Below are 12,306 nucleotides of genomic sequence, written 5' to 3'. Positions count from 1 at the left end.
GTGAAACAATAAAAGTGAAATATTCCTTTAAACTTTGTACCTGGGGGGTGTCTATAGTATGCCTGTAAAGTAGAGCATGCTTCCCGTGCTTAGAAAAGTCCCTGCACAAAATGACATTTCTAAAAGGAAATAAAGTCATTTAAAACTACTCGCGGCTATAATGAATTGTCGGGTCCCGGCAATACAGATAAAAGTAATTGAAAAAACACAGCATGGGTTCCCACCTTAGTCCATTACCAGGCCCTTTGGGTCTGGTATGAATATTAAGGGGAACTCCCGAACCAAAAAAAATAAAAAATGCGTGGGGGTCCCCCCAATATCCATATCAGCCCCGGTATGGATATTAAGGGGAACCCTGCGCCATTTAAAAAAAATCCATACCAGACCCTTATCCAAGCATGCAACCTGGCAGACCGCAGGAAAAGAGGGGGGGATGAGAGAGCGCCCCCCTCCTGAACCGTACCAGGACACATGCCCTCAACATGGGGAAGATATCCCCATGTTGATGGGGACAAGGGTCTCATCCCCACAACCCTTGCCCAGTGGTTATGGGGGTCTACGGGCGAAGGGCTTATCAGAATCTGGAAGTCCCCTTAACAAAGGGGAACTTCAGATCCCAGCCCCCCATATATGAATCGGTTACGGTACATTGTACCCCTACCATTTCACAAAAAAAGTGTAAAAATTTTAAAAACCACAGGAGACAGTTTGGGACAAGTCCTTTATAAAAAAAAAAAAAAGAAAAAAAAAGGTTCCAATGATGTAATCCAGTCACAAAAAAAAAAACGCCACTACAAACGACCCAGCCAAATGACGCTCTCCCGCTGTGACAGCTCTTTTATAGCTGAGGGCGGGGCCACCCATCACATGCGCGGGTAACCCCGCTCCCTCTCTGACGCAAGGAGAAAAGCCCGGGGTTACCCAATGACGTGTACGGGTGACCCCGCTGGGAAAGAACCAGTTAAATTACAGGGTCTCCTACTGGGGTAGCACTGGAAATATATAGAATACATTAGGAGAACAAAAACATTTTAAAGTGTTTGGGAACACCTAAAACTGAATTACACAAGAACAGAGCCAGAGTGGAAAGATGTTACCTCTAGAGCCCCAAAGATACATGAAAATCCAGATGTGATTCCAAAGGTAAGATCAGTTTTGGCTGGACTGACGGTTTAACCTCTTCCCCACCGCGCCATAGCGAAAATACTGCTACAGCGCGGTGGAGTTATTCCGGGACGACGTCCCTGGGACGTCCTCCCAGAATCCTTCACTCGCGCGCCCCCTGGGGCGCGCTCGCAGAATCATCTGTGAGCGCCGGGTCTAGAAGACCCGGCGCATCACAGATCGCGGTAAATCGCCGCTGATAGCGGCGGTTTACCACGTGATCGCTCCGTCAAATGACGGAGCGATCACTTGTAAACAAACCGGCGTCATGTCATGACGCCGGTTCCTCCCTCTCCTCTCTGTACCGATCGGTACAGTGTGAGAGGAGAGGGGGGAGAGCGGCAGCAGCAGCAGCTGCTGTGGGATGGATCTGTGACACATGCAGTCACAGATCCATCCCTCCCTCCCTGTGCAATACTCTGCAATTAACCCCTCATACTCTGCAATACTCTGCAATTAACCCCTCATACTCTGCACTACTCTGCAATTAACCCCTCATACTCTGCAATACTCTGCAATTAACCCCTCATACTCTGCAATACTCTGCAATTAACCCCTCATACTCTGCAATACTCTGCAATTAACCCCTCATACTCTGCAATACCCCCATACCCCCCATACTCTGCAATTAACCCCCCCATACTCTGCATTTAACCCCCCCATACTCTGCATTTAACCCCCCCCATACTCTGCATTTAACCCCCCCCATACTCTGCATTTAACCCCCCCCATACTCTGCAATAACCCCCCCCATACTCTGCAATAACCCCCCCCATACTCTGCAATAACCCCCCCCATACTCTGCAATAACCCCCCCCATACTCTGCAATAACCCCCCCATACTCTGCAATAACCCCCCCCCCCATACTCTGCAATAACCCCCCCCCCATACTCTGCAATAACCCCCCCCCCCATACTCTGCAATAACCCCCCCCCCATACTCTGCAATACCCCCCCCCCCATACTCTGCAATAACCCCCCCCCCATACTCTGCAATAACCCCCCCATACTCTGCAATAACCCCCCCCATACTCTGCAATAACACCACCCATACTCTGCAATAACACCACCCAATACTCCGCAATACCACCCAATACTCCGCAATACCTGCTAATATGACAGAAATTATTTTTTTTTACAGAATTTTCAGTGTTTTTTCTTTTATAGCGCAAAAAATAAAAATCGCAGAGGTGATCAAATACCACCAAAAGAAAGCTCGATTTGTGGGAAAAAAAAGGACAAAAATTTCAGATGGGCACAATGTTGTATGACTGAGTAATTGTCATTCAAATTGTGAGAGCACCGAAAGCTGAAAATTGGTCTGGTGAGGAAGGGGGTTTAAGTGCCCAGTGGTCAAGAGGTTAAGGTAAGTACAACCACATTTGTTCAAAAAAATTCAATTGTTTGACTGATACATTTAGGTGATCATTTCTTCCTTCTATGGACAGCAAAACAGAGGACAGTGGATGAGCCCAAAATTATGTTGGCCATAAAGTGAAGGTTTCAGAATTAATCAATTGCTCCATTCTTTTGTAGGACTGGAATTTTCCAACCCATCCCTTTGCTTTTCATCAAACATTCGAACTCTGAAAGTGATTGAAATGATGGCACAGCAGGGCAAGACCTTTAGAGGGCAGAGCTATCTACAACATTATGTCAAGTATAAAATCTTTCACTTTATTTTGACAATTGTGCAGCTTTAGACCCGGTTCACACTGGGGCGACACGACAGGTGGCTCAGCCCCCTGACGTATCGCGTCCCATTCACTGCAATGGAACCGTTTTAATAGGAGCGACGCAAGTCGCTCCGACTTAGAAAAAAGGTTCCTGTAGTATTTCGGGGGCGGCTCGGGGCGATCTGCATTGACTTCTATACAGAAGTCGTTTTGCAAATCGCCTCTGAAGTCGTCCTCAGGACGACTTGCAGAGTCGCCCCCGAAGTCGTGCCGCCTATGTGTGAACCGACTCTTACGGCTGCAAAAAGTGTAAACACTGCTGATCGTTCAGTTCTCCCCCTCCACTCTCAGCAGAGAGCTCAGACTGGCAGTGTCATCGGCTCTCTGCTCTCCTCTTCCACGCTTACTGTGGGCTGTGGCGGGGATGGGAGGAGCTGGCTCAGGCTCTTGGTGGATTGCTGGGAAGCTGAGCCAGGTGCCGATTCAGGCTTGTGGGCAGATACTGACCACATGGTTGTGGGATCTTTTCATTGCTTGGACCACCTTCTGTGACATCAGCCAACAGCAGACTTCAGCCCACTGTCAGCTGAAAACAGATCACAGGAGTGCAGAACAAACTGCACTTCTGTGATCCATAGGAGAATTATGGCCAAAAAAGCTTTGGCCATACTTTTTAAATTTCTGGGACTACTTCAAGGTCTACTATGTATAAACAACAGTTAATATATACAGGTACAGTAGGTGAATTGTCTCATTTCTAAATTGTCTTTAGTATCTGCATACATTAGATAGGAACTTTAGATTATAAACTCTTTGCGAGCACGTGTCTGACATGAATATACTGTACATGTATATAAAGCTCTATGTAAATTACAAGGGCTATGTAAATAAAATAAAAATAAAAAAAGGCTATGTGCAAACTGAAATGTGCAATCCGAGAAAAGTCTATGTGCAATCTGAAGATTGGATATGTTGAGGGCAGGGACCTTTTATAGTAAAAAACAGCAAAATGCAATAAAATAAAATTAATATATTTCAAATATAGAAAATGAAAAAACTAAATAGAAGGGCATGAATGTGTCTAGGGCTAAATTAATTATTTTGATCACAGTAGAACAGCATCATATCCCAAACTGTAAGTGCAGTATGTCTGCAATGAGGCTCACCTTGCAGTCTTCACAGCATAGTCCATGGGCGCACACGGCTCCTGGAACGAGCTGGCATGTGCTAGCGTTGCAGCAAGAGTTGGTACATTCCTGAAAAGAGATTTAGAGGAAAGGCTTAGAACTTAACAACTTCCATAGGCAGTAAATGTCTCCTTTGTGCCTACAAATGAGGCTTATGCATCCCTCAAAACTCACTTGGGCACGGAACAGCTATTTCGAACTTACTCAGATTCTGCTCCCTTTGCTAACCTCAAAAGAAAAAATGATGAAACTCGAGCCCAAGGTGGCTGTGCTGGGAAAGAGCCCGTGCCAACTGCGGGAGGATGACGATTAGGGCTGAAAAGTTTGTAGCAGATTAATTGCTGCATGAGAATAAATGGAATGTGCAAGGAGTTACTGCAATGGGGACAAATTTTCGAAATTAAGTGGGCTTGCTTTTTGGCATGAAATCATAGCGTTTCAATAAAATCGGAAATTAAGACTGTAACAAAGAAAAGTGAAGTTGGTGCACATGGCGACTAATCACTTTACATGTATCATTCGGCCAGTGATGTGTAGCTAAAGAGGGACAAAATATCACTTTTGGCAGTAGAAAACATCCCCGGTTTTCATTTGCTGGATGCAGATGTCAGCTGTAGATTACAGCATTTCTTGTGCAGAGATGGTACAGCACACCTCCAAACTTTTTTTGAGATGGAGACGAGGGACACCTATTAACAAAAGTATGTAGGCATAGGACACACCCCCTGTCAATCCCTCTTAAAGGAGAATTGTAAAAAAAAAAAAAAAGATTAGTTAAACCCATAAGTGCTTTTTTTTTACCACTACTCTTGCTTTATTATTGGAGTTTGAAATACCGTATTTATCGGCGTATAACAAGCACCGGCGTATAACGCGCACCCTAATTTTAAGAGGGAAGTGTCAGGAAAAAAACTTTTAACAGCCCCTTTTATATTCCAAATCCCCCCTGCACATTACACAGACCACAGCCCCCCCCCCCCCAGCACATTACACAGATCTCAGCACATTACACAGATCTCAGCACATTACACATAGATCTCAGCACATTACACATAGATCTCAGCACATTACACATAGATCTCAGCACATTACACATAGATCTCAGCACATTACACATAGATCTCAGCACATTACATAGATACAGTAGTTATATGGCTCTCTGTCACCTGTCCCATCAATTGCAGGACAAGGCGGCACACTCGTTTTCAAACTGCCTGCACTGCTTCCAGCCTGGGACTGCAGGCAAGTGCTGTATGGGTGGGGGGGGGGATACTCTGCCCTCTTACCTGCTTCTCCTGTCCCAGCATGAGCCGCTCCACTCACCCAGCTTCGACGTCAGCGTCTGTAGTCCCATCTGTACTCCCGCACGTTTTGGTTCTCAAGACGGATCACGTTGGATCGGGTCTCCGGGTGTTGATACCCCGTTCAAGACAGCGCCGAATTGGGTCCCCATGGGTCCCCGCGAAGCTGATCAGGTCAGGATCCCCCGCTTAAACCACACAGTCCGCTTAGTCTGTTCAAACCGCTCGGGACAGGACCAGGAGAGGTGGGACGGCCGGCACGACACCCCCGCCCCCCCCATTGGTAAAAGAAAATGACATCGGCGTATAACGCGCACCCACAATTTCCCCCTGATTTTAAGGGGAAAAAAGTGCGTGTTATACGCCGATAAATACGGTATACAAATACAGCAATTTAGAAATTGGATGAAAGCTTTAGCACTGGGAACCACTTTTTGATAGATAAAAAGGAGCATTTTATATACATCTATATAGATCAAACCAAAATGAGGGACAAATGAGAAGGAATGAGGTACTTTATTCCAAACAAGGGACAGTTCCTCAAAATCAGAGACAGTTGGGAGCTATGGATACGGGTATATGGACTGGCAAGCCAGATTGCTGTGCAGATTATACATTTCTATGGTGGCATTGGTTATTGGTACCCCCCTCATTCTACAGCAATGTATAAACCTGAACGGCATACACAGTTACCTCTGACCAATACAGTAATAAATGACTGACACAATTATACAATCACCACGGTGCCCACATGTGCCCAATGTATATAAATGCAGCCAGAATTTACTTAGGGATTGTTTCCGGATTGTTAGTAAGTATCAGAGGCTGAACAGTGACTTTATGGGTATATTTGTGGCCTTGCAGTGCTGTAACTCATTTTTTAATGGACCTAGCATCAAATATATTTTTCAAGTTTAATCCATGCATGATAAGTAATGTGTAACGGTAACAATTACAGGAATTTACTAACATCGAGTTCACAACACTGTCCCTGACAATCTGCTTTTCTTTCCTGAAGGGCAAAGCCATCTTTGTTCAGGCACCATTCAGCATCAGCTTCTTGGATCTGCCTTTGCTGTACCCTCTCACCTTGTGACTTGCAACATAGTTGCGATCTGATCACTGGGGGAGAGAAAACGTATAAAAGCGGAGTTCCATCCCGAAAATATATATATTTTTTTTAAAGTCGGCAGGTAAAAACACTGTAACTGCTGACTTTTAATAAGGACACTTAGCCCGCAATGTTAGGCCCCCCAAGGCCGATCCGTCCGGGTGCAGGCGCCGCATTAGTAGCTATGGGAAACCGGCAGTGGAGCCATCAGGCTTCACAGCCTGTTTCCTACTGCACATGCACGACTCGAACGGGCCCATCATCTTCTGGGACACACACAGGTTCCAGAAGGCAGTGAAGGTGAAGGAGGAGGGGTAGAGCCAGAAGAGGACTTGGCGTACCTTGCCGCGACGAGCCTGGGACGGAAGTTCACTGTTAAACTACTAAAGATAAGTAAAAAAAAATATATATATATTCAAAATTAGTGGTCTTTTCTTTAAGAACAAGTTCTAAAGTTGGGTGGAACTCCCTTTAAATCAGTGGTTCTCAACCTTCTAGTGCCCGTGACACCTTGATAAAATTTCGAAAGTTGTGGGGACCCCTAACAGTAAAATTTTCATAGCGTGGGTTGTCAGCACCCAAGGCAAGATAAGGAATTTGCACCCCTGACCCACGGACATTTAGCGCTCCCTGAGTCCCTTCCACTCGTACAGTATTAAAACCCCTTATGGTACATTTTAGGATGTACCACTCTTTGTTCTCCTTTATTTCCATTTTATCTCTCTCTATCCTAATTTCTTTTTTCCCCATTCATCTCTCTAGCCTTCTTTCTTGTTCTCTTATTCTTTCCCTTTTTCTTTGACCCTCCCCCTCTTTTCGTCTCCCATCCATGTATTCTCCTCTTACTCCTTGGTGGGGGGAAATGGGATGAGTGGAAGTGCTGGAGGGGGGGGGGGCTCTGATCAGGCAACTTAGGTTCTCTTGATCAAGGTCACCTGCTGATCTGCGAACTGTAGTGGGGAGTTTTAATGGCAACTTTAATCACTGGTAGTGTTGCTGTGTCTCAGGCTTAACTGTGTCTCCAGCTTTGTGGTGTCTTGTAGCAGTGACACCTATGCTGAAATCAGGAGATAGGGTCTCCTCCAGCCCCTCCTACTTCACATTCCTCACCAGTCAGCTGACCTCTAGTCTCTGTCCCCCAGCCATGCCGAGAACTGAATGGTCAGCTGTGAAGAGCCGAGTTGGCAGCTGCGAGCTCCAGGAACAGCCCAGGATTTAGTGACCCCTGGCAAATAGTCATTCGACCCCCAGGGGGGTCCCGACCCCCAGGTTGAGAACCACTGCTTTAAATGCTTCGTTCAGCCTGCAGCAGACCAATGTCATCCTCTCAGCATTTGTCACTGACTGGGGCTTAAAGTGCATCTAAACCCAAGAACAAAAAACTAAATATTGCAGCTTTCCTGTCCTTAGATGTGGTAGTCGTGTTAGTTTTTAATTTTCACCTGATAAATTTGCTGGTACAAGTTCTAAGCAGGTACATGAATTTGGTGCATTCTGCACCACTTTTAGAACATGAGACACTTTCACTAAATCTGCCTGCGCCAGTTTTTATCAATTCCAGGGATTATTTTATGGAAGGAGTATATGAAAAACACATTTAAAAATGTTGTTTTAATTAATTCCAAGAACGTAAATCCTTTAGCAGGGGCATATTACAAAATGCAATAACTCAGAAAAGCAGTAGGAATTTACCCATCACAGATTTAACCTTGGTAAAAAGAATTCAGACTGGCTATGGTTTGCTACACTTGGCTGTTCAGCTTTGCTGAGTGTATTGCCTTACTGAGTAATCCCAAGTACTGTACATCCCAGCCAATAAAGATTCTATTTATTATCTGTGTGTTAAAGGAAAAATGGCATTCACATTTTAAGAGCTTTGACACCAAACAAATCATGCCTAAACTATTTTGGGTGAAAATCAAATCAAACTCACAAAACCTATTTATAAAGGCTGATCTAATCTTGGATTTAATAATTCTCAAATGGTAAGAACTAGATTTTCTATTGATGCCCAATTATAGTAAGAGGTTCATAATTTCATGGTAATCAGTTCTGTCTGGCTTGCATATAATAAAAAACACGACTTAGACTGGACATCGATATCTTGGAGAGCGTACAAACGATTATATGATAAAATTGCATTTAGTCCCGTCATACGAGTTTCATAGGGCAGAATGTACAGCAATGGTTTCCAAAAAATGTTAAACAAATTGCAAAACTTCACACAGCTTTCCTATAGACTTTAAAAGGTAAATATGTTTTCAAACAAACACTTGATGTGTCTCTAAACCTTAACTAATGGCCACCATACATGACTTGATTTATATTATGCAGCCTGAACAAGAGAAAATCAATCTTCTTGTAATGAAGAATGGAGTGTTAGGCCCCGTACACACGACCGAGTTTCTCGGCAGAATTCAGCCAGAAACTCGGTTCAGAGCTGAATTCTGCCAAGAAACCCGGCCGTGTGTACACTTTCGGCCGAGGAAGCCAACGAGGACCTTGGCGAGGAAATAGAGAACATGTTCTCTATTTCCTCGTTGTTCAATGGCACTGAACTTGACGAGGAACTTGATGTGTTTGGCATGTCAAGTTCCTCGGTCGTGTGTACGGGGCCTTAGACTGCAGCAGGAGGCCCATCCCCATCTGGGGGGGGGGTGAGCGCCTCGGCAGAGGAGCTCGAGAGCTGGGAGGGAGCCTCATCCTTACATGGTCATGGAGGAGGTGTCCTGGAACAGAGGAGCTAGAGAAGCAGTTGGTACACATGTCTGGGTAAATTCTTCACCAAGGACCCAGGGCAGGAGAAGGTCGGTGAGTGAGGCACAGTGGACGTCTGGAGCAAGCATGCCGGGGAGCTGGGTGTAAGGCCAGAGGAGAGACTGGGGTTTTGTGTCATATCGATGTGGCCTGCGGGTGAAAGTTGGGCTAGCTGGGATCAGTAGTCCACCAACTAACTCAAGCTGCTAAACTACTAGGCCGCCAAGAAGGGGGTACTGCAGGCCCCTGGCCTATCAGTGTTCAGAAAGTCAGATAACCACCTGGGATTATTCATAGTCACCTCTGGTGCAGTGTAAAGATGATGGGGCGGAGGTACTAACAGGTTACAATGAATGTTTTGTGCAGGAGGAGAAGAGTCCTGCAGTCTGCAGAGGAGAGAGTGTAAATGTTAACATCCATCATTTGCTCACAGTTCATTTGATTCAATAAATATTCAACCACAGTGGCAAAGTGGTCTGTTCTATGGGCATCCCATACCCCTTTCCCCAACCAAGTTATATTCCCCAAATAAACAAAACAAAGCAAATGACTGTTCATTGTCTCTGAGAGTGATACATGGAGGTCTGGCAGCAGGGTGACATGGTGGATGATAGTAACTAGTAGCAACCATTAACTACACAAGCAAGTTTTGCATTTCTATAGACTTGTATGGGAATACATAACTCATCTAAAGCATATACAATCTAATACAGGCCCTTAGGAACTTGGCAAGCATAGAGATTTGGAAGGTAGGAAGAAGTGGAGCACACCACTTACACAGAAAATTGGATTGGAATTTCCAAATAGAGTGTCCTGGGTAACTCAGGAAATTAAGTGAATGTGCATGCAATTACCTGGATGTGACTAGCTTACAATCTACAGGCTTGCTTTAGATTTAAGTAGTGTGGAGAATAGGGCGCTCTGGATAACAAGGAGACTTTAACAAACAGTACATGACTGGCTCTTGAAATGTAATTAATGCACCACAGCAGCACTTTAGAAGAGGAAAGCACACACTATTGGAAAACCAAAGCAGAGAAGAAGGCGCTTCCCAACTGCAGTAATAAAACACTTTAACGACAAGGAAAGGTTGAAAACACTTACAAGATGGAAGTTAAAAACATTATCAATGAATCCATAACGTCCAGCGGGATGTCTCCTGGGAGAAAAGACAGCTGCAGGTAGAAGTGCCAGCCAACCAGCGGTGGTAAATACTGTCTCTCTGATCCAAAATGAAGAGCTGTGCTGTCAGGACTAGCATGGAATCCAGGCAACCGGAAGTGACATCAGAGTGGGTGGTGCATGTTAAAGAGCATGCCCAGTCGCGCCTTCTTTAACCTTGAAGAAGGAGGGACTGGGCATGCTCCGAAACATGTACTGCTTATTCCGATGCCACTTCCGGTTGCCTGGATTCCATTCTGATTCTGACAGCACGACTCTCCATCTTGGATCAGAGAGACAGTATTTACCACCGCTGGTCGGCTGGCACTTCCACATGAAGCTGTCTTTTCTCCCAGGAGGCATCCCGCTGGAGTTTATGGATTCATTGATATTGTTTTTCACTTCTATCTTGTAAGTGTATTTAACCTTTCCTTGTCACTAAAGTGTTTTATTACTGCACTTAGAAGCTCCTTTGCTTTAGATTTAGGAGTTTTATCCTGCAATGTTAAATTAGAGCAACAAAGAATAACGATATGAAAAACAACCCTTCAGCATTTAAAGGGTAACTCCACTTTTGTGTGTGTGTGTGTGGGGGGGGGGGGGGGACAGCAAAGAAAGAAAAAAAATATATATAGCGTGTACAATTTTGACACAAATCATATTGTAATGGAATGTTAGTAAAAATGACCCTTTCCTTTTCAATCTGTATCCGATGTAATTTTCTATAAATGCAAAGCAATATGGCTACACAGAGTTGTTCTGTACACAGAATGTGTACAGAACGCCCCCAGAAAACATAAATTTCCTGCTTGTGCGATTGGCTCACCAATTTCCCCAGAAGTCTGCCCAAGATACTAGTCAGATTTCAGGCATCACTTGCAACAAAAATGTAATTTTTGGTGAGATATTTCCAATAGGAACACTGCTAAAGGGATGCAGGCCCAGCAGATTTCCTCATTAGTGCTCTTCAGCAGCCACAGCTGACTGATAATTATGAAACCACTCCCATTAGACCCAGTCTGCCCAGAGGCACAAACACACATGGATTTCTTCAGAACAACAAAAAGATAGGAATCTGCAACAAAGGTTGTGTGTGGGGGTTAGCTCGGCAGCGGTTGTGTGTGACCCCCTGAGTTCACTACACAAAATTAGGCACAGCAAAACAGCATTGCAGGTAAAAAAAACAACGGTGCAGTTTATTTACACTATATACAATGGAAAAATAACAGCAAAACAAAAAGAAAAATTGTAATAAATCCTTGACCACTTACTACACACGCAGGTTCCCTATCTATCAACTAGGTGCAGCCTTGTGCTGCCCCAGCACCTATCACCCTGTTTTAGAGGTTTGTCACACAGGCATTGTCTCACCGCACAGGACAAGTATCACACTCCCCAGTCTACACAGAACTGGTTCTAGGATGGAGCAACTCCCTTTGCATGCTGTTTTTATTTTTTGTAGAGGCCTTAATGAGTCAACTTATTTCAGCTGGGCTCATTACCTCTACCTCTGCAGGACTCTCAACACTTCCCCCTAGTGGTATAAGTCGGCATAAAGCCTGAATCTGGGGCACACATTTTGCATCCTGCATGCAACCAGGCGATTTTACTTGCCTGCTGTCACAGTTGTAATAATCCTTGCAGTGTACATAGATCACTTCTCAACTTCTCAACAGAAGTGGAGTTATGCTTTAAGAGGCTTATTTTGTAATACAAAAAGGCCATTAGAGGCAATGCCCCGTTGAAGCATTCTAATGCGAAACATGTCGGGTACATAGCCTGCTCCTGGCTTTATACACCATGCCCGAACTGAATATTTTCTGTGATCACTACTTTTACAAGCCTTTTTCATGACGCCTGTACTTTTTTTTTTTGATTTTATTGGAATAAATAAGCTTTTTTTTCCATTATATCATTGAAATCATCTGCACTGTGGAGGCCTCTACTAT

General features: G+C 44.5%; 1 protein-coding gene across 1 annotated transcript in view; it reads right to left on the bottom strand.

Moving 5' to 3' along the window:
* ADAM12 (ADAM metallopeptidase domain 12) overlaps window positions 1-12,306 on the bottom strand; it is a 706,349-nt gene that overhangs the window by 122,429 nt on the left and 571,614 nt on the right. The window contains exon 13 of the mRNA XM_040361428.1: window positions 4,007-4,096. Within this exon, the coding sequence (XP_040217362.1) occupies window positions 4,007-4,096 (90 nt within the window). The remainder of the gene's footprint in view (window positions 1-4,006; window positions 4,097-12,306) is intronic.

The sequence above is a fragment of the Rana temporaria genome, chromosome 8 (genome assembly GCF_905171775.1).
Source record: "Rana temporaria chromosome 8, aRanTem1.1, whole genome shotgun sequence".
In the NCBI taxonomy this organism is placed as follows: Eukaryota; Metazoa; Chordata; class Amphibia; order Anura; family Ranidae; genus Rana; species Rana temporaria.
This window is presented reverse-complemented; position numbering and strand designations above follow the sequence as displayed.